Source organism: Talpa occidentalis, unplaced genomic scaffold, assembly GCF_014898055.3.
Source record: "Talpa occidentalis isolate TD23 unplaced genomic scaffold, MPIMG_talOcc4v2.1 talOcc4.4, whole genome shotgun sequence".
NCBI classification, from domain to species: Eukaryota; Metazoa; Chordata; class Mammalia; order Eulipotyphla; family Talpidae; genus Talpa; species Talpa occidentalis.
This window is the reverse complement of record NW_023604295.1, coordinates 21514568-21541053: the sequence shown is the minus strand read 5'-3', so window position 1 is coordinate 21541053 and position 26486 is coordinate 21514568. Positions and strand designations below refer to the sequence as shown.

The following is a 26486-nucleotide window of genomic DNA, read 5'->3' as shown; positions in this document are numbered from 1 at the left end:
TCTCAACCTAGTTGTACTTAAAAATTTGATGATAATGATAATGGACAAGATAAGTCAATCTTAATCTTTAAAAGAAAAATTAGTTTAAACTAGATCATTTAAACAAACAGGATTCAGAATATAAGAAATTTTACATCAAGGTATATAAAAGCAAGTATTAATTCCAAATATTACTATACCAGGTGAGAAAATTTTCCCCAATAAATGCACAGCTGGAAATAGAAAAGAGCAGAAAGGCAGATATCCCAAATTTTCACAAAACGCAAGTTCTAATTCCATGGAACAGCAGAAAGCTCAAAGTCACATTACTGACATTTCTTAATGTTTGGGGTTCTCAAAAACATTAATTATTTTCTTCCTCTACAGTTTATCTATGGTGCCCAGAAACCATTGACTTCCTGGAATTTTTATTAAGAATTCCACTTTCTTGCCATGTTTTTCAGATACTGTGGCCTCTGCCAATAAATTCTAATAAATTTTCACTTCTTTTCTTTCAATAACATCCTAGAGAATATGATTCAGACTCAAATTAATCACTGATCATGTTAATGGCTCCTAGGAGTTTACTTCCGATACTCCTTATTATATTAAATCAAACTTGATAGTGTGCTACATCATTGCTCAGCTGGGTTTTCATAAAAGCACTGGTATTTAATATGATTTATACCTGGCTTTCTGTTAATATCTTTGCTTATTGTGTGCTTTATTTTTAAAACAGACATTTCTAGCAAATGGGACCCCTTTAAAATATATCACACTCTTAAAATATCTTCAGGAAGCATTTTACAGTAAAATGTGTTACTTATTTTATATTATAGTCACATAATAGTGAACAGGAACAATTTATTTAATTTACAATCAAAATATTAATATTTTACTTGTAGTTTATCAGAAATATGTGTATCTATATGTCTTGCTTTTCTAAAAGATCAATGATATGCCCAGATTGAGAAATTTAAAGTATTATGTATTTTTTTCAATGATTGTTGACTTAATTTCTTTACTACACTTTTAAGTGTATAATTCGGGGCTTTTTCATATATTCAGTTAGGCAATGATCACCAATATCTAATTTTAGAAGATTTTCATGGCCCCAAAAGAAGCCATAAGCAGTCACTATCCATTACTCCTATTTCCGAGCCCCTGGCAACCACTAACCTATCATCTCTATGGATTTTCCTATTCTAGATCTTTCATATAAAAGGAATCAAATAATATGTAGTCTTTTGTGACAAACTTCTTTCACTTAGCATAATGTTTGCAGGTTTCATCTATGTTGTAGCATAAAGTATTATATTTTTTAAAGCTTTGCAGCAAAGGGGCAGCTCTGGGAAAACCATTTGAAGCTTCTGCTGAAGATATAGCAAGCGTGGCAAGTTTCATTGAGACAAAGCTTGTTACATGCTATCTGCGGATGAGGAAGCCTGACCTTGCACTGAATCATGCACACAGGTAAAATGAAGTATTAATTAAACTGCAAGTGTTCTTGCCATATTTTATCTATTTAAATAAAAACAAAGACATATTTCTTTATGCTTAATTTATGTTAAACTGGGCACTCATAGAAGCCACAAAGGTCATCTCAAAACATAATGGAAGAAATAGATACATAAACAATTATTCATAATGTAGGGCAGAATATAAAGTCAGATTATTGTAGTAACAAATTACTAAGTGAAGAAAGGGAGTGAATAAATTAAGGGGGTTATGTCAAAACTCAATTCAGTGTTACAAAAATAAGTAATGAAAATGAATTTTAAAATTCACTTATAATCCAAATGTAAGAGACAGCAAGATGTTATAGTTCCTGAGGATGCAAGGATTAACTTTAATAGGTTCACTATTTTAGACTTAGAAACTTATGTTTTAAAACGAAGAGTGCTCTTTCAAGACCTTGAAAATTATTGAGGGGAGGATATGTAATGGTAAAGTGTAAAATGATCTTCCCTATTATGGTAGGATTAATTTTTGTATTCTTTTCCTTCTATTGTAAAATAACTTTTGCTACTGTTTCTAAGCTGAACATTAAGTAAGAAATGCAAATCAATAGAGGTTAAACAGTCAATTCATACAATTAATAATGCACCAACTGAAATAAATCATTTTGTTGGGGTTGTCATATTGCAGAGCTGCAGAAGTCAATGCATATGATTCTAATATTAAAATGTTTTTAAAGATCTCAGATTTAAAAAGAGCCTGAAATATAATCAATAAATACATTTCTCAAAATAAATTAATTAATCAGGGTACTCAGTCTATAAATAGCTTGTAACTGTTAGTTATACACTGAGTGCAAAATTTTGCTTTTGTATTATTACCACATTGTTATGGTTGATACTAATCATGGATCAAAATTTAAATATTCCTTTTTTGCATTTATTTGCATTTGCTGAACATCCTTTAATTTTATGTAAATGTGAGGTCTACTGCATATCTTTAGGAGATTTGTTAACACAAAAATTAGCTTGAAACCATCATGTAGCTTTGCTTCTGATAAAAATAAGTGCATATTTTGTCATCTAAAAGAGTACAAGAACCATAACTTTCTGGTTTTAAATTCAGGAAATGTACATTTTTAAATTAATGAGCTAAATACTACCATTTAAAATAAGTGATACAAAGACTCTGGAAACAACTATGAAAATATTTACTTCTAAAAACATATCAAAAGTGACAAATATGGATAACATTTTTTACTTCAACCAAAAGTGATGTCTAAACTCACCAGCCAAATATATTCAACTCTGTGCTGCTTACTTATCAAACAAATGCTACTGTTATCAGTAGATATTTTCAACTTCACTAAGACTGATATCTCATTACTAGTAACTTGTCCAGAGTAGAAACCTGACTATAACTATTTTCCTGTCATATAAATATAATTTGATATGCATAATTGTAAAGATTCCAATGATGCATATCACTTCTTTTTGTTTTGTTTTAATGTTTTTCTGTGTGTATTATTTTTCAGTTGTGGTAATATTGGTTTACAACACTGTATATGATTCACAGGTAAAGGGTCACGCCTCTTGAGATGTATATTACAGCACACAAAACTCTAAGGCATCCAGAGTCCTCCACCATAGTCCACTGGGCCCTTCCCACAGTTGCCCCCTAGCCCTAATCTCACCTTCTGGTGACTGCAAATCTCCAATCAGATTTCAGTTGTGTAGTTTTAGTACTTTGTTTTCTTTCTCTATGTTCCACATATGAGTGTAATCATCTGGTATTTGTCTTTCTCCTTCTGACTTATTTTAGTCAGCATAATCCCTTCCAGTTCCATCCATGTCAACACAAATGGAAAGGCTTATGTTTTTTAGAGCTGAGTAGTAATTTGTTGTGTGATATAAACCACATTTTTAATAAAATACTTATCTATCCTTGATCATTTAGGTTGTTTCCAGAATTTGACAAATAGTATGTGACTTAGTACATAGTGCTGCAATGAATGCAAGAGTGCACATACCTTCAAATCAGTATTTTTGTATTCTTCAGGTAGATATCTAGGGATGGGATTAGTGGATCATAGAGTAGATGTGCTTTTAATGTTTTGAGGAACCTCTGTTATCCATTGGGTTGGGGCAGTCTACATTCCTACCATAAATATTTGAGAGGTCCAGTTTCTCAACATCCAGACCAATACTCATTACTGGTCTTTTTGATATGGGCCGTGCTCACAAATATGAGGTAACAGTGCATTGTGGTTTTGATTTGCAATTCCCTGATGACAAGTGATGATGAACATTTTTTGCAGGTATCAGCTGGCCTTGTGTATGTCTCCCTAGGATGTGTCTATTTAGCTGAATTTATTAAACAAGTATGTCTCTTATACCTTTTCCTCTTTATTCTTACACTTGGAGCCTTCATAGAAATTATGGCAATTTACTTGTACAGACAACCTTAAACTTTGTTCTTATGACCCCAGTATATTTTTAAATAATATTGAGGATCCTATCCAGTTTCTGTTTTAGATGAGTTATATGTAAAAATATTTACTACATGATGAGTTAAAGTGTAGAATTAAAAATATTTAGTTATTTAATCAACTAAAAGTAACAGTTACAAACATTGTGTTAAAATAAATACATATTTAATGAAAAACAACTATTTTCAAAACAGCACAAGAATAGGAGCATTATTTTGCATTTTTGCAAATCTCTCTAATGTCTGACATGATAAAAGAAAACTGGGTTTTTATATCTGAGTCTATATTCAGTCTGATGCAATGTGGTTGAAGTATATGAAGAAAATTTGGGCTGATATAAGACATACAGCTAGAAATGAAAGAGACTTTCCAGATAATCTTGACTATTCTTCTCTGAAACTGCATCAATACTTAAAGCGGTAGTTTCTCAAAGATTAATTAAATACAGATTCTACAACAGTCTATAATATAAAAAGCCATTGTTCTTTCTTACACATTGCATGGATTGTTTACTTATGCATGAATTAGTAATATCATAAATTGGTTATTTGGGAAATATTGGTTCACCATTTTACGCAAATTTCTATAATATAAGAGTAGAATTTAAAAATCGTATTTGTTACAATCACCAATCTCATCAGAAGAGTCTTTAAGCCCTGGGTGACTGTCAAGCTCAAAGTGACAGGTAGAAGTTTTCCAAAATTCAAATTTTTGCTTGAAAGTTGAAACTTTTATCACTGACAGTAAATACTGTCAGCTGTGTTCCTTTAAGTGACAAGCACACTTATTTCATTTTTGAGGCATGCCTGCCAAATTCCAAGTCTGATAATCATAGTTTATTAGTCATTGTTCCAAGCAAAACATGGTTTATCATGGAAGCAGGAGATAAATCAGTTCACAAATGCAAACAATGGCACAAGTGTTTTACCTTGAAACAGCCATCATAATTTGGTAGGCAGCAAAGTTGTGCTTTGTGCATATTCCCCACCATGTCATGCCAAATATTAAAAGAAAAGGACTGGGATTAATACTTGGCGGGGGGGTTAATGGTAATGGTAAACAACACTCTATTATCAATGGCATGATTCCTGCAAAGAAACCATCATTTTACCTACCATGACTTTTGCAATATTATGCAAATGTCAACACAGTGAATAAGGAAAATAATATGTTAAGATTATTATTAAGAGTAATAATGATGTGTCTATATATCCTTGGGAATCTGCAGGTCACACTTTGAGAACCACTATACCAGTTGATAGCATCCTAAGAGGCCTCCCAGCTTTTCTATCTCCCATCTTTCTTTAGAATAGTTGCAGTGACTGTCTTTTTAGAAATGTTCACATCTGTGCTTGCTTAGTAAACCCTGAAGCATTAGCAATTATTCCATAAAATTAAATATTTAACTAATGAACAGATTTTTAATAGGCTCCTACCTTCTGCTATGATCAATTTATATCTTAAGCAAGCAAATGTAGATGGCAGTTTTTAATATGGTTTAACATCCTCTATCACGAAGTTGTTTGAAGGCCACTCTCTTCTGGTTTAGATTTTCTACCTCTATTCCCTAAATGAGACCATTTCAAAGTGCAGCTCAAAACTCACCTCTTTCTGATTTATTCAAATGTTTTACATTTTCTTACCATTGTAGAACTCGTCCTCAAACTTATTTTGTTTTTTTTTCCATCTCCTTTGTAGGCCTCTCATAGTTTAACTATTGCAAGTTTCAATTTGGTTATGGTTGACTAAATATATATATATATATATATATTTTAAATTTTTCACAATTATGCTAGTACTTTCATTTATAGCATAGTATTTAACATAGATTTTTTTAAAAGATTATTTATTTATACAAGCACTGGGTACAGTCAGAAACTCAGGTGGGTGAGAGAATTCACCAGAGCCAAAGCGGGGAACAGAACAGGCAGACTAATGAAGAAATACACTACTGAGGGGAGCAGCAGGCAGCAGGAGAGGTCTGCGTGCCATATGGGACCCTCGCCGGCGGCCGGGGATCAAACCGGTGCTTCAGAGGCTGCGGGCAGCTTCGCAGCCCAGCGCTCAACCGCTGCGCCACCAGGGGAGGCCCTAACATAGATTTTTTAAATGAAAGAGGCACAATATTTGTTGCTATCATTCACAGAAATAGCAGCAATTTTTAAAATATCTGAAAAATTATTTATTTCCAATATGATACTTTCTTTGGTAAAAGTCACAACAGGTTGCAACTCAGTACTTCAGTTTTGAGGCAAAGAAAATAGGTTGTCAAAACTGGAGATTTAGTAATCTTTGTTAATTTAGTAATCTTTGTTAATCTTTGTTAGTGTGACCTGCAGATTCCCAAGGATATATAGACACATCATTATTACTCTTAATAATGCAAAGAAAAGAGATTGTCAAAACTGGAGATTTAGTAATCTTTGTTAATGAAGAAAAGCTTAATAAACAAAAATATCCTTTGTATTCTAAAGAGAAACCACTAATTTCCCATTCATAGTATCAGTGATTAGTAGACCTCCCTAACTGGAATCATTTTGAATAATGGTGTTTTTGTCTATAACTACTGAATCCAATACTGAAGACTTTATCCATAATCAAAATATATTTTCAACTCAAATTTTCATTAAACTTGAAAGCTACAGCATATAATTTCATTATTTAGCCAAGTTGTACACTGTATACATAAACACTGTGCCCATTGTGCTGCAATCCTGCTAATCCTGTTAACTCAGCAAAGGAAGATCACAGACAATTGACAGAAGTCCAACTGCTTCATAAGGCAAAAGAATTTACCTAAATATTTCTCCTTTGACAGATGAGTTACAGAGAGCTTTAAAGTAGGTAAAAAAAAATTTTATTTGAATGCCATTTATTAACCTCTAAAAATGTTTTTAATACTTTTAATATTTGATAATAAACAAATGGTTTTAATTTTGTTATCAAAAATTCCTCTAGATTCATATATATATGTATATATCCCATTTTATTATCTAGTGAAACTATATAGCAGAATCTACTATAATTTCGTTTCATTTTAAAGATTCTTACATAATTGTCCATTGAAACCAATATAGCAAAACAATAGACTATAAGTAGACATTTCTATACAATAGGACTACTCAAAATATTAGTGTAATTATGTATTCACTATTCTGGCTCTTTCGAATATGTACAGTGTCTGAAACAAAATTTACACTCAATAATTGTTGCTGAATGAATCATAAGTAATTTCTGGTAGGTTACAACAGAGGGCAATTTATTAACTGTACCTTTCAAAGTCATCTTTCTAAAATACATCCCACCTAAGAGACATAGAAAATAGAAAAAAAACGTGGTATTTTCATGCTGTTCTTGAACTACCTCTGCCACTACTCCACCCACCTCCCCCTCAGTATTATACAGAGAGATGAATAGGGCTTACATCTACATCTTTGGCTTCTGAGTCCTGATGGCTTTTCTACAAGAGAACTGATAGCCGGAATTTGGTTCACAGACTCTAAAGAAAGATAATAGGGTCAACCTGTATTCCTCTTTTAAGAGAAATGTCAAGAACAAAAAATGAAAATGTCAAAAGACAGGTTGATATACTGTATTACTTAAAGACTATTTTGTTGGGAGAACTGACCAAGTGATTTACTAACAGTGTTTACTAGACAGTCTTTGGATTACAATGTAGATGAAAAATAAATGGGAATTCATTTCATGTTTACTCTATCAAGGTATTTGACACATAGAGGGAAAAAATGCTTATAGACTTAAAACATGGGGATAATATTTTACCCTAGAACTAAAAGAGGCATACTTATAGTCAGTTATAAAAATTTACATTGTCTCAGTTCAGAATTCCTCTCCTGTAATGCAACCTACTACATATGAAAGTTGTCAGCTGGCCTTCTTTGCATTGCTATCTGAGTATTATAGCCCAGGGAAATAGTACTACTACTGTTATTGCTGTGAGTGAAAAACTCATTTGTGTCTGGCCCTGGGGCTTCTTGTCTTTTTGAGCATCCATGAAATTATATCAGGCTACCTTGTTAGTTTACAAATAAGGCAAAACTCAGACTCTTCATGGTGCTCAGTATATTATAAGAGAATTTTGTGAATATACTTGAAAGTCATTTAGTCTAATCTTCCACTCAGTGAAGAAATTTTGCCTGACAGATGGCATTCTAAATACCACTTAAATGATTTCAGTAAAAGGAAGCTCTTTTCAAAGTCTGTTGTATCATTGGTTATTAAGCCCCTCCTTATGTTGAACTGAACTATTTATAACTTTATAATATTGGTTTTTGCCTGTCTTCATTTGGTATTTCATAGAATAATTATTCTATTTTCCACATGGCAGTTCTTTATATTCAAAACTACTTAGTCTCCACTAATCTCATTCAACTATATAAACATATAAATTTAATTCACACACTATGTTCTCCAGATGCAATGGACACTCTAGAAACACTCCAACATGGTGATGATTCTCACAGATGCTCAGAACTACAGATGGAGTCAAGAGATTAAAGCTCAGCGAGATGGTTATGGCACAATTCAGTGAAAATCTTATTTACTATTTAGACAAAATAACTATGCATGGTTTAACATAAAATTTCATATACAGATTGTTGTTTTTGTTTCCTTTTAGCTATATCATATTGTCATATAAATTTAGCTTGTGATTAGTTTAAATATTCAGACCGTCCCTCCATGGTCACACTCAAGCTATGAATATATTTATAAAACTGATTTTTATAATATATACATAAGCTTTTTATTCTTAATCAGTCTAGAGTACTTTGAAAACTACTTCTGTTATCAGTTGATACTAGTTTCTTGCTCAACAAAATTTTATATACATAAAATCTTAGTCACTAATGGATATATTGTCACAAAAAGAGCAAAGAACACACTATTAGGTTACTTCTTTTACAATAACCAAGAACAAACTAACAGAATTGCTCAGTTGTTCAACTGGTTATGATCAACTGAATAATGCCGTTATCCAACATAAATGCCATCATCTTATACACAGGGATATCATGCTTGGTGAAATTAAAATATTCCACATCACTGGCATTCTTCAACTCTACCAACTATTTATAAAAAATATGTCGACAATTTACTATTAGATTAAGATGAGTGTGATTCACAAAAATGAATCTGTACTAATTTGCTTTGCTAATAAACAAATAAGATAAAGGGAATAAGACTAAGTTGTCTTTGCTTAAATAAGAAATTTCTTCCCTATACCCTCATCTCACATAAAGCTAAAGCCCTATGCTCCTGAAAAAACTACATTCTCATTCACAATGTTAGGGGAGAAATATGGTTTCTGGTGAAGAAATCACAGCAAAACACTTTTGTCTCTTAGGGAATAGATTGGCTTCTACCGCCACTGAAAAAAGCTTAAATCCCAAATGGTCTACCCTAGGGAAGAGATATGAACTTTCCTCTTGAGCCCAGGAGAGATACTAAGAAAAGTTTTGATGTAACTAGGCAATGAATAATACTTTGTGATCAATCTAATAAAATTCATAAATTATGTGCATGCTGAAAGCTAAAAAACATTTGTGACAAAAATTAAAAAGCCTAAAATATGGAGAAAAGTACCATACCAGGTGTTTATTGAACAGGAGACTCACTATTGTTCAGTCAATACACCTTAAATTTATATAGAGATTTATAAAAATTCTAGTGGATAATTTTACAAATTGACTATTTTCTAAAATTTAAATGGATAATGAAATGATATCAAAAAGCCCAGCCACTTTGGGAAAAATACAGGGAGGACATAAATTACCTGATGTAAAGATCTTTCATAAAACTCTTGCTCTTTCATAAAACATAGCATATATACCACAAAATGTGGTACTGGTATAAAGATAGGCACATAAATTGACATAAATGAATATACTGATCCCTACATATATAGTCAACTGATTTTTGTATAAAGATGTCAAGGAAATTCCATGAAGAGAAGCATAATCACTCTAAGTGGTGCTGGAAAGAGTACAGATATACATAAGCAAAAATATCTTGTCTTTCCCTTTACCACCATAAAGAAAAATCAATTCATACAGTTAATAGACATAAAATCTAAAAGTCAAAAATTTGAGGAAATGCAGAAGAAGAAAAATAATAACAAAGTAGAAATCAATAAAATTGAAAACAATAGCAAAAATCAACACAAACAAAATCACGTTCTTTGAAAAGTTAAATAGAAGTGATAAGTATCTAAACTGATTAACTAAGAGAATACCAATTACAAATATCAAAAAATAAAGAAGAGATATCACTACAGATCCCATAGATATTAAAAAGACACTATGTCCATGAGTTTGATAACCTTGATGAAATAGCCAAATTCTTAAAACTTTCTAAAATTCACTGAGTAGAATAAATGATCTGAATACTCTAACATCTCTTAAATAAACTTAATCAATGTTTAATGATCTTTCAAAACAGAATGCACCATTGTTTGGGGAATACTGCAAGATACTAAAGTAAAAACATATGCTAGTCTTTACAGTCTCTTCCAAAAGACAGAACCAGAGAGAGTATCTCCTGGCTCATTCTATGAAGTCAGTATTATCCTAAGCCAAAATAAGACAAAGAAATCACACAAAAAGAAAACTACAGAGCTTTATCTCCCATGAATTTATTTGCAAAATTCTGAACAAACATTAATCAAATTCAGCAATGTATATAATTACACAGAATGACCTAGTGGAATTTATCCCAGATGTACAATGATTCAGCATGTGAAAGTTAATGAAATCAATTGACTCAAAAGTTTTAAAAACTCACTTGACCATATTAAAATACAGAAAAAGCATTGGACAAAATACAAAACCCATTCATGATAAAAACTTGCAGCCACCTAGGAACAGAGGGGAAGTCTGCAAATTTATAAAGAACACCTAAAAAGTCTACAGACAACATCATACTTAATAATGATAAGCTTAATGCTTTTCACCGAGGTCAGAAACAAGACAAGAAAGACCTCTCTCGTAACTGCCTTTCAATGTTTCTCAGATAACATGATCATCTTCGTAGAAATCCAAACAAATTGACCAGAAAAAAAAAATCCTGGTAATAAATAATTAAAGCAAGACTATAGAATACAAGATATGTTAATCTTGTATTAGATTAACATGTTAATATGTTAATATGTTAATGTTAATATGTTAATATATTAACATATCTTGTATTCTTAAGGTAAATTTTTTCCAGTATGCAAAAATGAACAAGGGGAGTTTAAAATTAAAACATATTACATTTACTCTATTACCTCCCTCAAATTAAATAATAGGTATAAATCAAACAAAATATGTGTAAGACTTATATGAGGAAAACTACTAAACTCTAAACTAAAACTACTAAACTACTAAACTCTGATGAACAATTTCAAAGAGAAACCAAATAAATGGAGAGATAAACCATGTTCAATGATAGGCAAGACATAAATGTCAAATTTTCATTTCTTCTCTCACTGATCTTTTGATCCTATTCATTCCCAATCTCAGCAAACTATTTTGTGTGTATCAATAAATTTATTTTAGCATTTTATGAAGCAAAAGACCCAGACTAGTCAATTTAATATTGAAAGAGATGGAAAAATTCAGAGGAACTGTATTACCCAACTTTGAGACTCATTATGAAGTTACAGTAATCAGATGGTGTGAGATCATCTGTTCTGCTCAAGTTCCCAGAGGCAAGTTAAGCCACCTGAAGCAGTTAGGTACAGTCCAGTGTGAGGGATAACTGTTTTCCAGTTTTTCCAGATGAATATAAAATCCTCTTTCCATAAGACAAATGAAATGAGAAAAAAGAGCTCCAAAATGTGAAGTCACTTTCATAGGTACCAGGATTCTCGATGGTATTGAAATAATGCCACCTCCCCCCCCGTCCAACACACACACATACATACAACAACACAGGTCTCACAACCTTCTGTAAGACCACACACTCCAACCCAGACCAACAGAAGCCATATGACCTTCCACAGGACCCTATCAGTGCATGCCCAGACCAGAGAGACCCTGTCAGCATGTTGGGAAGGATGCCAGAGTAGCCAGAGACTTCATAACGTTCCAGAAGACACTGCCTGCACCCCTCTGGACCTGCAGAGCCTTCACAACTTTCTACAAAACCTGGCCAGTACTCACCCAGACTGGTAAAACCCTGTAACTGAACTGGGGAGGGTGGCAGAGGAATCAGGAGACAATGCCAGTCCCCAACATCCAAAAACACCCAGCCAGTGCCTGCCCAGACTGGCAGAGGCCTTGTGAACATCTGTGGAATCCTGCCAGCACCTATTTGGACCTACAGAGGCTTTGTTAGCTACCACAAGATCCTAGCCAGCACCTGCAAAGACTAATGAGATCTCAGACACACATAAGAGAGAGTGCCAGAGTGGCCAGAGGTTTTGTGATCTCCCATGAGACCTTGCTGGCTGCTTGCCCAGATAGCTGAGAACCCTGACCAGTGAGCAGGGAAGGAGTCATGTCCAGAGAAAACGCCACACACAGTAGCTGGGTTCCAAAGTTAATAATAGGTAGAAGGAAAAACCAAACAAATGGCAACATGAGTCCTCAAGAGAATAATACAATACAGAGAGGGAACAAATCTCCAGAATCCCAATTCACAGATATAGCAGCTATATTCTCCTTAGAAGATACAGAATTTAGAATGGCAGTGAAAAAGAAATTCAAATAAATGGAAGAAAACTCAGAAAAACTGATGAATGTCCTAAGAAATAAAATCAAGTACTGGACATGGAAAATGAAGCTCAAAATAATATAAAATGGAGTTTCAGAATTTCAAATGAGAAATACAGGAGATAAGAATTCAAGAGAGGGCCTCCCTGGTGGTAAATTCAATGCTATCACCACCACAGCCCACATGATGCAGCAGACCTCTCCTGACTCGCCACTGCTCTCCTCAGCAGTGTATTTCAGTAGATCCGCCTGATCTGTTCCCTACTCCGTCTGTATCGAATCCTCTCATCCCCTGCACCTCTGGCCTACACTCTAGTTCTTCTATGCATAAATAAATAAATAAATCTTTAAAAATTTTCAGGAGAGGGCCTCCCCGGTGGCACAGTGGTTGAGCGCTGGGCTGCAAAGCTGCCTGCATCCTCTGCAGCGCCGGTTCGATCCCCGGCCGCTCCCCGGCCACTGGAGGGGGGTCCCACATGGCGCGCAGACCTCTCCTGCCGCCCGCTGCTCCCCTCAGCAGTGTACTTTGGTCCTTCTGCCTGCTCTGCTCCCCGCTCTGGCTCTGGTGAATTCTCTCACCCTCCCGTGCTTCTGACTGTACCCAGTGCTTGTATAAATAAATAAATTTTAAAAAAAAATTAAAAAAAAATTTTTTTCAGGAGAAAGACATAGAAGTAGAATAGATGAAGTGGAACAATGAGTCAGTGTAGTTTGAAGAAGCAAATGTACAATGAACCTAGGTGGAGAAGAAAAGAGAGGAATGAAGTAAAAAAAAATAAAAGAAGAAGAAACACGCCAAGAACTATCTGACTCCATGAGAAAAGACATTAGAATAATGGGATTACCAGAGGGGGAAGCCAAAGAGAAAGAAACAGAAAATCTACATAAAAATATAACAGAGGGCCTCCCCTGGTGGCGCAGCGGTTGAGCGCTGGGATGCAAGGCTGCCTGCAACCTCTGCAGCGCCGGTTCGTTCCCTGGCCGCAGGTGAGGGTACCACAATAAATAAATAAATAAAAATAACAGAGGAAAATGTCCTGAAAGAAAAAAGACAATAAATGTATAAATCTAGGAAGTTAACCTCCCACATACCTAGATAAAACAAGATCAACAAGACATAAAGTAGTAAAATTTCCAGGAGTTCAGAAGAAAGACTATTCAAGCTGGCAATGGGGAAGACGTATATACTCAATAAAGTACCCTAATCAGGCTAACATCAGATTCCTCTGAAGAAACACTATGACCAAGGAGAGAATGGAATGATATGTTTTGAATACTTAAAGAGAAAAATTTTCAGCCAAGAATACTCTATCCTGCAAGACTCTTCTTCATATATGAGGAAAGAATAAAGGTACAGAGAAGAATTTCAGCACAAGAAGCGCAAGGATTTTGCAAACACTAAATCCACCCTTCCAAGAAATATTGAAAGAAGCCTATATATTGAAATTGAAGAGGAACACACACAATGAACTAAATAAGGAAATAGATTGACCCATAAAAATTAAGAATAAAATGGCACAATAGACTATAATACATCAAAAATCACTTTAAATGTAAATGGACTGAACTCACCAATTAGAGGACACAGAGCATTGATTAGCATCAGGAAACAGCACCCAGTCTTCTGCTATCTCCAGGAGATACACCTAAATTTCAAAGACATAGGTTCAAAATAAAGGTTTGGAAAAGAATTCTACAAGCAAATAGGTCTCTAAAGAAGGCAGGGATAGCCAGACTTATATCAAAGAAAATAGTTGTGTTATATATACACAAGGTACTATTACTCAGCAATCAAAAAGATAAACTCATGCCATTTGTGGCAACATGGATAGAACTCTAAGAGATACTGTTAGGTGAAATAAATCAGAAGAAGAAAGATAAATACCAGACGGTGTCACTAATATGTGGAATATAAAGTAACTAAACTGATAGAGACAAGCTGAAAAACAAATCCTTGGATAGCTGCCTAAAGAACTGAAGCAGCAATGGGGTAGTTAGTTGGAGAGGGGTAAAAACAAAGAGGGAAGGAATCATAATGGTCTATGGTGATGGAATTTGGAAAAGTTGGTGGAGGGAACACTATGGCTATAATACTTAATGGGGTATTCTGATACCTCAATTAAAATAATTTGTTTAAAAATAACACTGAAAAAAATAGTATGGTATTGTCAAGAAAAAATAGCAGGGCCTCCCCGGTGGTGAAGTGGTTGAGCGCCACACTGTGAAGCTGTCCACAGCCTTAGCAGCGCCAGTTCAATTCCCCGCTGGCCAGGGAGAACCCCACATGGCACAGCAGACCTCTCCTGTCTCGCCTGCTGCTTCCCTTAGCAGTGTATTTCAGTCAGTCTGCCTGTTCTGTTCCCCACTCTGTCTCTGGTGAATCCTCTCACCCCCATCCCGCACCTCTGACCTGTACCCCAGTTCTTGTATACATAAATAAATAAATCTTTGAAAAAAAAATGATGAGCCTAAGACCTTAACATACACCTCACCAAAGATATACAAACAGAAAATAAGAATAGGAACAGATATTTGATGTCAACTCATCAGGGAAAGACAAAACAACAATGCAATACAACTATAAACGATTGGAATGATTAAAACCTAAAACACTAACAACACCAAAGCCTGGTGAAGATATAGAACAACAGGAACTCTCAGTTATTGCTAATATAAATGCAAATTGGTACAAACATTTTGAAGATGGTTTCTTATAAAACTAAACATTCTTTACAAAACCATCTCTTAATAACTTTCCTGTTACTTACTCATATTAGTCAAAACATATCCACACAATAACCAGAATGTTTTTTTTGTTTTTTTTTTTTTTTTTTTTTTTAATAAATTTTATTGTTATATTCCCCATACAATTGCAGCCCCCCCATTCTGACCCCAATCCCTCCCCTCCCACCCCCGCCCCCCTAAAAGTGTCTCTGGTTCATAGTTTTTTGTTGATTTTGATTTTCACTTTCTTGTAGTTATTCATTTTCCTGGTCCCTTATTTAAGTTTTCTAGATTCCTGCTATGAGTGAGACCATCCGGTATTTTTCTTTTTCTTTTTGGCTTATTTCGCTGAGCATGATCCCTTCCAGCGCCATCCATGTTGCTGCAAATTGCATGTGTTTATCTTTTTTGAATGCTGAGTAATATTCCATGGTATATATGTACCACATCTTCTTGATCCAGTCATCTATTTTTGGGCATTTGGGCTGTTTCCAAAGCTTAGCTATTGTAAACAGTGCTGCTATAAACATAGGGGTGCAGGTGTTCTTTGGAATTGATGTTTCTGTGTCCTTTGGGTAAATACCTAGGAGTGGAATTGCTGGATCATATGGAAGCTCTATGTTTAGTAGGTCCAGAAATCTCCATACAGCTTTCCACAGTGGTTGGACCAGTTTGCACTCCCACCAACAGTGCAGAAGAGTTCCTTTTTCTCCACACCCTCGCCAACATTTGTTGTTGCTAGTTTTTTTAATATGTGCCATTCTCACTGGTGTAAGATGGTATCTCATGGTAGTTTTAATTTGCATTTCCCTGATGACAAGTGATGTTGAACATTTTTTCATATGCCTGTTGGCCATTTGCATTTCCTCTTCAGAGAAGTTTCTTTTAAGCTCTTCTGCCCATTTTTTGACTGGATTATTTTCTTTGTTGTTGTTGAGTCTCATCAGCTCTTTGCAGATTTTTGTGGTCAGTCCTTTATCATTAGTGTTGGGTGCAAAAATGTTCTCCCAGTTGGTGGGGTTTCTCTTTGTTTTTGTTATTGTCTCTTTTGCTGTGCAAAAGCTCTTTAATTTGATGTAGTCCCAGCTGTTTATCTTTGCCTTCACTATCACTGCTTTGGGTGATGTGTCTGTAAAGATGTCTTTGATGTGCAAATCACGTAGTGTTTCGCCTATATTTCCTTCTATGTATTTTATGGTTTCAGGTCTTATGTCTAGTTCTTTAATCCATTTTGAGTTGATTTTTGTGTATGGTGTGAGGTGGTGGTCAAGCTTCATTCTTTTGCATGTAGCAACCCAGTTTTCCCAGCAGCATTTATTGAACAAACTTTCTTTGCTCCAATGCATATTCTTTGCTCCTTTGTCAAAGATTAGTTGACCATAAATCTGTGGGTTTATTTCTGGATTTTCTATTCGATTCCATTGGTCTGTATGTCTGTTCTTGTTCCAATACCATGCAGTTTTGATGATTATGGCTTTGTAGTATAGTTTGAAGTCTGGGAGTCTGATGCCTCCATTCCCTTCTTTTTTTTTCAGGAGAGCTTTGGCTATTCGGGGTTTTTGGTGATTCCATATGAATTTCATCAATAATTGTTCTATTTCTTTGAAGAATGACATTGAAATTTTGATTGGAATAGCATTGAATCTGTATATTGCTTTTGGTAGGATGGCCATTTTAATAATGTTTATTCTTCCAATCCATGAGCAGGGGATGTCTCTCCATTTCTTTGTGTCTTCTTCTATTTCTTTTAACAGTGTTTTATAGTTTTCTTTGTATAGGTCCTTTACCTCTTTTGTTAGATTTATTCCCAAATATTTGATTTTTTTTGTTTCAATAACAAAAGGGATGGTCTTTTTGATTTCTTCTTCTTCAGATTTATTGTTTGTGTATAGGAAGGCTACTGACTTTTGCGTGTTGATTTTGTATCCTGCCACTTTACTGAACTGATTGATGAGTTGAATTAGCTTTTCTGTGGAGTTTTTGGGGTTCTCTATGTATAATATCATATCGTCTGCAAATAGTGATAGTTTGACTTCTTCTTTTCCTATTTGGATTCCTTGGATGTCTTTCTCTTGTCTTATTGCCCTGGCTAGGACTTCCAGTATTATATTGAAAAGCAATGGTGAGAGTGGACATCCTTGTCTTGTTCCAGATCTTAATGGAATTGCTTTCAGCTTTTCACCATTGAGAATGATACTGGCTGTTGGCTTGTCATAGATGGCCTTTATGATGTTGAGGTATGTTCCTTGTATCCCCAGAATTTCAAGGGCTTTTATCATGAATGGGTGTTGCACTTTGTCGAAAGCTTTCTCAGCATCTATTGATATTATCATATGGTTTTTATATTTCTTTTTGTTGATGTGTTGGATAACGTTGATTGATTTTCGGATGTTAAACCATCCTTGTGCCCCTGGAATGAATCCAACTTGGTCGTGGTGAATTATCTTATGGATACATTGTTGGATTCTGATAGCTAAAATTTATTTATTTATACATACAAAAGCTGGCACACAGGCCAGAGATGTGGGGTTAGGGGGCAGGGGAAGGGGGTGGTAAGAGGATTCACCAGAGACTGAATGGGGAACAGAAAAGGAAGATTGACTGAAATACACTGCTGAGGGGAAAAGCATGCAAGGCAGGAGAGGTCTGCTGTCCCATGTGGGTTAGTTAGCTCCATGGCCAGGTACTGAACTCGAGGTGCAATGGCTGTAGGTAACTTCATAGTGCTATGACTTAAACTTTGTGCCATCAAGAAGGCCCAAAAAAAAACCCAAAAAAACCCAGCATGTTTATAACAGCTATAATTACCAAAACTTGGAAGAAAACAAGATGTGTTTCAGTAGATGAATGGATAAACTGTGATGCATATCCCAGGAAATGGGATATTATTGAATACTAAAAATTAATGAGGTTTCTGATCATGAAAAAACATGGAAAAAACTTAAATACATATTATTAAATAAAAGAATACAATTTGGAAATGCTACATATTATGAAAGGCAAAATTCTGGAGACCAATAAAAGACCAATGATTGCCAGACATTGGGCGAAAGGGATTGATAGAAATGACGAGGCAGAGCACAGAGAACTTTTAGATAGTGAAAATACTCTATATGATACTATAATAATGGATACATGCCACTATGTATTTGCCCAAACTCACATAATGTACAATACTGAGTGAACACTAATGTAAAATATAGACTGGATGATCATTTTATATCAATATAGGTATACACCAACTATAACATAGTACCACTCTGGTGGGAAATGTTGATAATGAAGGAGGCTATGCATGTGTGCCAGCAAAGGTATATAACAAATATCTCTACCTTCATCTTAATTTTGCTGTGAACCTAAAAATGCTTTCAAAATAGTCTTTAAAAAGGGGCCTCACTGGTGGCACAAGAAGTTAAGTCGCAGCACTATGAAGCTACCCAGAGCCACTGCAGCACTAGTTCGATCCCCAAAGACCTCTCCTGACTCGCCCATTGCTCCCCTCAGCATTGTATTTCAGTACATCTGCTTGTTCTGCTCCTCACTCTGTCTATGGTGAATCCTCTCACCCCCACACCCCTGGCCTGCACCCCAGCTCTTGTATGCATAAAATAAATAAATCTTTTTTTAAAAAAGTCAAAATTCAAAAAAATAGTCTTTAAAAAGAAACACTAAAGAAATTTTGTCAGCTTGTGTTAAGCAATTTAGTAGTCTGATTAAAAAACCCACAAATCACAGAATATTAATTGGTAAATTAGACAGCATCACAAAATCAAACTTTCAAAAGACTATTGAGAAAACTAAAAGACAAATCATTAATCTGAGGATGGCAATACTAATAAGTATAGACACACTAAAATACTGGTATCCACATAATACACAAAGAAAACTTAAAACTCAGTAACAGTGGTGGTGGATGAGGTACGGTGGCATGCACCTGCAGGATGTGATCCTTTACCTCTGAATCACTTAGAGTATTTTAAAACCTCTGTTGCCTCAATTAAAAAAAAAAACTCACTAATAAGAAAACAATTTCTAAAGGAAGAAAATTCATTTCTAAGAAAAAAGGGAACATTTTGGTATGGTTGAAAATATCTATTAATTATTGTGATGGTTATAAATGTGTTACAGCACATCAAACTACATGTTTTTATTTCATTTATTTGTGTATCTGTATATGTATATAATACATTCATGGATTTTTTTTCTTTTTATTATTTTTTAATTTAGTATTGCATTATAACCATATATAAGTTTCAGATTTTTTGTCTTTGAGAATCAATATGTGTATACACTATTATTTTCATCACCATAGTCCAAATCTATCCTTCAAAAAAATGAACATTTCTATATGTAAATTATACCTTAAATAAAAATGTAGTAAAATAAGACTTTAATTTTCTTAAAAATTGAGCATATAAAGATAGAATAAAAACACAATAAATATTGCCTTTAAAAGCAAGCTGAATTTGAAATTATAAAAATTACCATTAAAATTTAGGTCAATGTAGTAAAGTATCTACCTAGCAGTTTTATTTAGATCACTGAAAATAATACAGTGTCCCATCCAATGGTTTCTAACTAACTGTACCTTACAATAATGACTATTTTATTTCTTCCATACACCATTAAGATATTCACAACACCCAAGCATTTTTTACTCTCAACACATATGAAAAACAAAAATGCACAGAGACCGGGCGTGCAGGGGAGCGCGTCCCCGGCACCGGCATTTTGCAGCAGGGACCTTTCTTGCTGGAGACTGTGTAAACCCAGCAGAAGGCTCTCCGAGGAGACAGAGGTAAGCTGGGAGGCTTGCCCACGCCGGGCACCTTCTAGCCTGCAGTTCCAGCCTAGAGGAGAGCAGCACCCACTGCTGGGGCAGACCAGGCGTGCAGGGGAGCGCATCCCCTGCACCGGCATTTTGCAGCAGGGACCTTTCTTGCTGGAGACTGTGTGAACCCAGCAGAAGGCTCACCGAGGAGACAGAGCAGGGACCTTTCTTTGCTGGAGACTTGTGAACCCAGCAGAAGTTCCCCAGAGGAGCCAGTGGTGAGCTGGGAAGGTCGCCCAAGATGCCGGCCAGTACCAGCAACACAGTGTCACAAGGAATATGGCAAATTAGAAAACAGGCAGTAGGGAGTAGAAAAACCACAGGCAACCCAGCAACTCCTCAGCAAAAAAGCACACCGCAAAAAGAAAACCATCTACCAGATTGCAACGACAGTAACTTGGAAGAACTTCTGAGCCTTCCAGATAGAGAATTTAAAATTGCTGTGATTAAAAAACTGACAGAAGTCATAAAGGAAAACAATGATAAGGGGAAAATAATTAATGACCAGAAGAATGAAATTGAGTCCCTAAAGAGGGAAGTAAAAGAAATGCAAGAGATCAAAGAATTAATGGAGACGCTAAAGAACTCTGGGAAAAGCAATGAAAGCAGAATAGATGAAATGGAAGAACAAATAAGTACTCTTGAAGACACAGAAATAAAAAGAACTAAAACAGAAAAGGAAGGAGAAGTACGAAGGAAAAAGACCGAAGAAAGACTTCGGGAACTATCTGACTCCATGAGGAAAGGAAATATAAGAGTTATAGGAATCCCAGAAGGAGAGGAGAGAGATGTAGGAACAGAGAAAATATTCATGGATATAATTGAAGAGAACTTCCCAAACGCGAAGAAGGATCTGAAAATTGATATACAAGAAGCAAGAAGAACACCAAACTTCCATGACGAAAGGAAAAATACAGCAAGACACATAATAGTAAAGCTCCCAAGAATCCAAGACAAGGAAAAAATAATGAAACTAACAAGAGGGAAGAAACAGATAACATTCAAAGGGAAACCAATCAGACTGACATCAGACTTCTCTGAAGAAACACTACGGGCAAGGAGAGAGTGGAGGGACATAGTCAACAGACTCCAAGAAAACAGATGCCAACCAAGAATACTCTATCCCGCAAAGCTCTCCTTCCTCTTTGAAGAAAGAATATGGACCTTCCCAGACAAACAGAAACTCCGGAATTTTATTACGACTAAACCCCCACTCCAAAAAATACTACAAGGAGTCCTAAAGCCAGAACCTCAGAGGGACGAATAACAACAAAAGAAGGCCAAAGAAAGTTATTAAAATAATAAATAAATAAAATCAAAGGAAAGACAAACACAATGGCAAATACAGATGCTAACATATCAATACTAACTCTAAATGTAAATGGACTAAACTCTCCAATAAAAAGACACAGAGTTGCAGGCTGGATTAAGAAACAAAACCCAACCTTTTGCTGTCTCCAGGAAACACATTTAGCTGCAAAAGATAAATATAGACTCAAAGTTAAAGGATGGAAAACAATTCTACAAGCAAATGGACCAAAAAAGAAGGCAGGAACAGCTATACTTATATCAGATAAAACAGATTTCAAACTTAAAAAGATAAAAAGAGACCCCAGTGGTCATTACATTATGATCAAGGGGACAATACTTCAAGAAGAAATAACACTCATTAACATATATTCACCAAAAGAAGGAGCACCAAAATATATCAGACAACTATTGGCATCTCTGAAAACAGACATCAGAGAAAACACATACGTAGTGGGAGACTTCAACACACCATTATCAACAATGGATAGATCTACAAGACAAAAAATAAGTAAAGACACTAAAGCTCTAAATAAGGATCTAGAGTGCTTGGGCTTAACAGACATATATAGAACACTAAACCCAAAAAAATCTGAGTATACATTTTTCTCAAGCGCACACGGATCATTCTCTAGGATCGATCATATACTGGGGCACAAGACAAACATCAACAGATACAGCAAGATTGAAATCATACCAACCATCTTTTCTGACCATGAAGGCATCAAACTAGAAATAAACCATAAAAAGAAGGCAAGGTACTCTCCTACCTCGTGGAGATTGAAACCCACACTACTGGAAGTCCACTGGACTAACGAGGAGATAAAAGAAGAAATTAAAAAATTCTTTGAATTGAATGACAAGGAGGACACCAATTTCCTAAATGTATGGGATGCAGCAAAAGCAGTAATAAGAGGAAAATATATAGCAATAGATGCTCACATCAAGAAACAAGAAAGAACTCAAAGAAACAACCTAATCTCGAAGCTCAAAGATCTAGAAAAAGAACAACAAAAAAAACCCAAAACCAGTAGAAGAAAAGAAATAATAAAAACCAAAGCAGAAATAAATGAAATCGAAACTAAAAAAACAATCCAAAAGATCAATGAAACCAAGAGCTGGTTCTTCGAAAAAATAAATAAAATAGATAAACCCCTAGCCAGGCTCACAAGGGCAAAAAGGGAGAAAGCACAAATAAATAGGATAATAAATGAAAGAGGAGAAATCACAACGGACACAGCAGAAATCAAAAGAATAATTAATAACTACTATGAACAGTTATATGGAAACAAGTTCAACAATCTAGAGGAGATGGACAAATTCCTACAACTCTACAATCACCCAAAGCTAGATAAAGAAGAAATAGTACACCTAAACAGACCAATTACAATTAGCGAAATTGAAATGGTAATCAAAAACCTCCCCAAAAACAAAAGCCCAGGACCTGATGGATTTACAAATGAATTCTACCAAACATTCAGAGACGAATTGGTGCCTATCCTTCACAAACTCTTCCAAAAAATTGAGAAGGAAGGTATAATACCTAACACGTTCTATGAAGCCAACATTACACTAATACCAAAACCGAACAAGGACAACACAAAAAAAGAAAACTATAGGCCAATCTCCCTAATGAACACTGATGCAAAAATCCTCAATAAAATTTTAGCTATCAGAATCCAACAGTGTATCCATAAGGTAATTCACCACGACCAAGTAGGATTCATTCCAGGGACACAAGGATGGTTTAACATCCGAAAATCAATCAACGTTATCCAACACATCAACAAAAATAAATATAAAAACCATATGATAATATCAATAGATGCTGAGAAAGCTTTCGACAAAGTGCAACACCCATTCATGATAAAAGCCCTTGAAATTCTTGGGATACAAAGAACATACCTCAACATCATAAAGGCCATATATGACAAGCCAACAGCCAGTATCATTCTCAATGGTGAAAAGCTGAAAGCAATTCCATTAAGATCTGGAACAAGACAAGGATGCCCACTCTCACCACTGCTTTTCAATATAATACTGGAAGTCCTAGCCAGAGCTAAGATTTGGAAACAGCCCAAATGCCCAAAAATAGATGACTGGATCAAGAAGATGTGGTACATATATACCATGGAATATTACTCAGCATTCAAAAAAGATAAACACATGCAATTTGCAGCAACATGGATGGCGCTGGAAGGGATCATGCTCAGTGAAATAAGCCAAAAAGAAAAAGAAAAATACCGGATGGTCTCACTCATAGCAGGAATCTAGAATACTTAAATAAGGGACCAGGAAAATGAATAACTATAAGAAAGTGAAAATCAAAATCAACAAAAACTATGAACCAGAGACACTTTTTGGGGGGTGGGAGGGCGGGAGGGGAGGGATTGGGGTCAGAATGGGGGGATTGCAAATGTATGAGGAATATAAAAATAAAATTTATTAATTAAAAAAAAAAATTAAAAAAAAAAAAATAAAATACCAAGCTTTCAAAAAAAAAAAAATGCACAGAAAGACACATTCTCTACTTACATTGTAATAATATGATAAATTAACAAATCAAATGCATACTAAGAAAAACTGCCTCTTGTAAATTGAATAGTGTCATCCAAAATAGATTTTTAAAGAAAAATTAAAATCTGTAATTTAGATACTTGGAAAAAAACTATGAAAGTAAAACTTTCTATTATTTTCAAGGCTACAATGCTAAAATCACTAAAAAATTATAATTATAAATACTTTATTTAGAAAAAATATATAGATGGAATGAATATCAAGTTAACAATACAAAGATTATAATATAATAAAACCTAGAGTGCAAAAATAAATTAAGAATATAAAATTAGAAGTCAATTAATTAAAAGACAGAAAAAACCGTAAAATAAGTAGCTAAATCTAAGATTAGTTGAGTTGAAAAGTAACAAAATGAAAAACCTCTGGCTACTCAATTTCAGGATAATATTTTATAAAATTCAAAATATAATAATAATAAGCATTTTATGTTTGTTCACTTTTTTGGTCCAGGATGTAATTCTATTTTTTATTCATTTCTTAATCTTTGACTTTAACATTCTTTTTATGAATGTTAATGCTTTTTTGAATCATAAGTTAATTCAAATCAACCCTACAAAAGATCAAAGGCAAAGTCCAAAAGATCATATTGATAGATCCAAAGGGTATTTCAAAAAATTAAACATCTATTTCTGATACTGACTCTTCAACATTTTTTTCATAAACTGAAGCAGGGCTCTAGAGGCACTGTAGCCATCCAAGGCCTGTCTGTGGGTTCTCACCTGCATGCACAATTGCAACACCGCTCAGGCTCAGAGAACAATAATGGGGTTTATTTAACAGAGAAAATGAAGAGCTATTAAGACCAGAGAAGGCTGACTGTGGGGTAAATGAAGTTGATCAGGCTTTTATGACTTTGGCTTCTGTGGCTATCACCTGTGGCCCTGATCTTGTAAACTTGGAGGGCGCGGTGGGTGCCCGGCACACTACCTTGGACACCTGAGCGCGCGTGTGCGCATGTGCAAGTGTGTACACCTGTGCCCAGAATCTAGGGCTGTAAGGGGCAATTGCTCATACTGCAGGGCTAAAAGAAGACCCGCTATAGCTACGAAAGGAAGAGGCCACACAAAAACGCCGGAGAAAGCCCAGAGAGAAGTGCACGTAGAAATTCGCAGGGGGCTCAAGTTGCTCTCTCCCTGGTGACTTATTCCCCTGCTTACCATTAAAACCTGTGAAAACGATGCCAAGGGCTACAAAATTCTCCTTCAAATCACTAAAACCGACGGTGATCCTACCTGGCTTGGGATGGTTGCAAAACCCCATGGCACCCTGCTGGTATCCACAGCATTCAGATGCCCCAAACAAAAGGCCATTCCTCAAAATGGCACCATCCTGCCTCAGGGCCAGGATCACCTTAGCAGCCAGAGACACTCACGGGCGGGGCTGCTGAGACAACACTGGAGCCAGCGGCAATACTGGACTCAGTAATAAACTACAAGGAAGGCATCGTGATGCTGAGCAATCAGATAAACAGCTCTGCGTGAGCCCTTGGCCCAGGCCAACAAACCAGGCCCGGGGCCTTCCATCTTTCCAAGCCACTGCGGCAACAACCCTGGAAGCAAATTCTGCCCCTCGATACTCGTCTCTCTATGGAGCTCAGCTACTAAGGTTTCCTCCTCCTCCTTTCTTCTTTCTGAGGTCAGGTACAGACCTCAAGGAGTCCAGTTTGGGGATCAGTTTCTGGGGATCCGGGGATCACTCCTGTCCTCGCTTGTGTCCTCTTCTAGGGCCCCACACCCTAGAAACCTCAACCTGATTAGACCATTTATTTCAACCTGGCCGGCACATAAGGGAGGGGCTACCCGCAGGCAGTAGCTTTTGGCGCAGGCGGGCAAACCCACCACTTTTTTCTAATGGTTCTGGTGCTCAGGCGGCCGTCAGAAAAACACCAGTCTTGCTCTGCGGTCCATGCTGCAGGAATCCGGTTATAGAATCAATCCAGAATCCTAATTATCAGTGAAACATAGAAGCATAACTAGATTATCTCACTTATTGAAATTCCCTTTACAAAGTACTAAATTACGGCCATATTAAGTCATAATACAAAACAAGTATTTTAAAAAATACCTATCTAGATGCCAGCAATAAGAATTTAGGAAATATAATAGAAAAATTCCATTCTTATTATGCATACATGTAGCACCTCTCAAATGTTAAGGTACATACTGACCACAGGAAAGTCTCTTAAAAATCAAATTCAGAAAATTTGGAGTGGGAAATTAAGATTTTACATTTCTAATAAGCTTCCAGGTGCTGCTGATAATACTTAAGATATATATATACATATATAATGTACATATATGCACGTGCATTTATACATATTCTTAAGTATAATTCTCATGTGTAATACTAAACCAAGAATTAGCAAGAAATTAGTAAAACTATTTTTAAAAAGGCAAAAGAAAATTAA

The 26486-nt window shown here is 35.4% G+C and overlaps 1 protein-coding gene across 1 annotated transcript in view; it reads left to right on the top strand.

Moving 5' to 3' along the window:
• Nucleotides 1-26486, top strand: part of SPATA16 (spermatogenesis associated 16) — a 241674-nt gene that overhangs the window by 54685 nt on the left and 160503 nt on the right. The window contains 1 exon segment of the mRNA XM_054700710.1: nucleotides 1307-1452. Coding sequence (XP_054556685.1) covers nucleotides 1307-1452 — 146 coding nt within the window.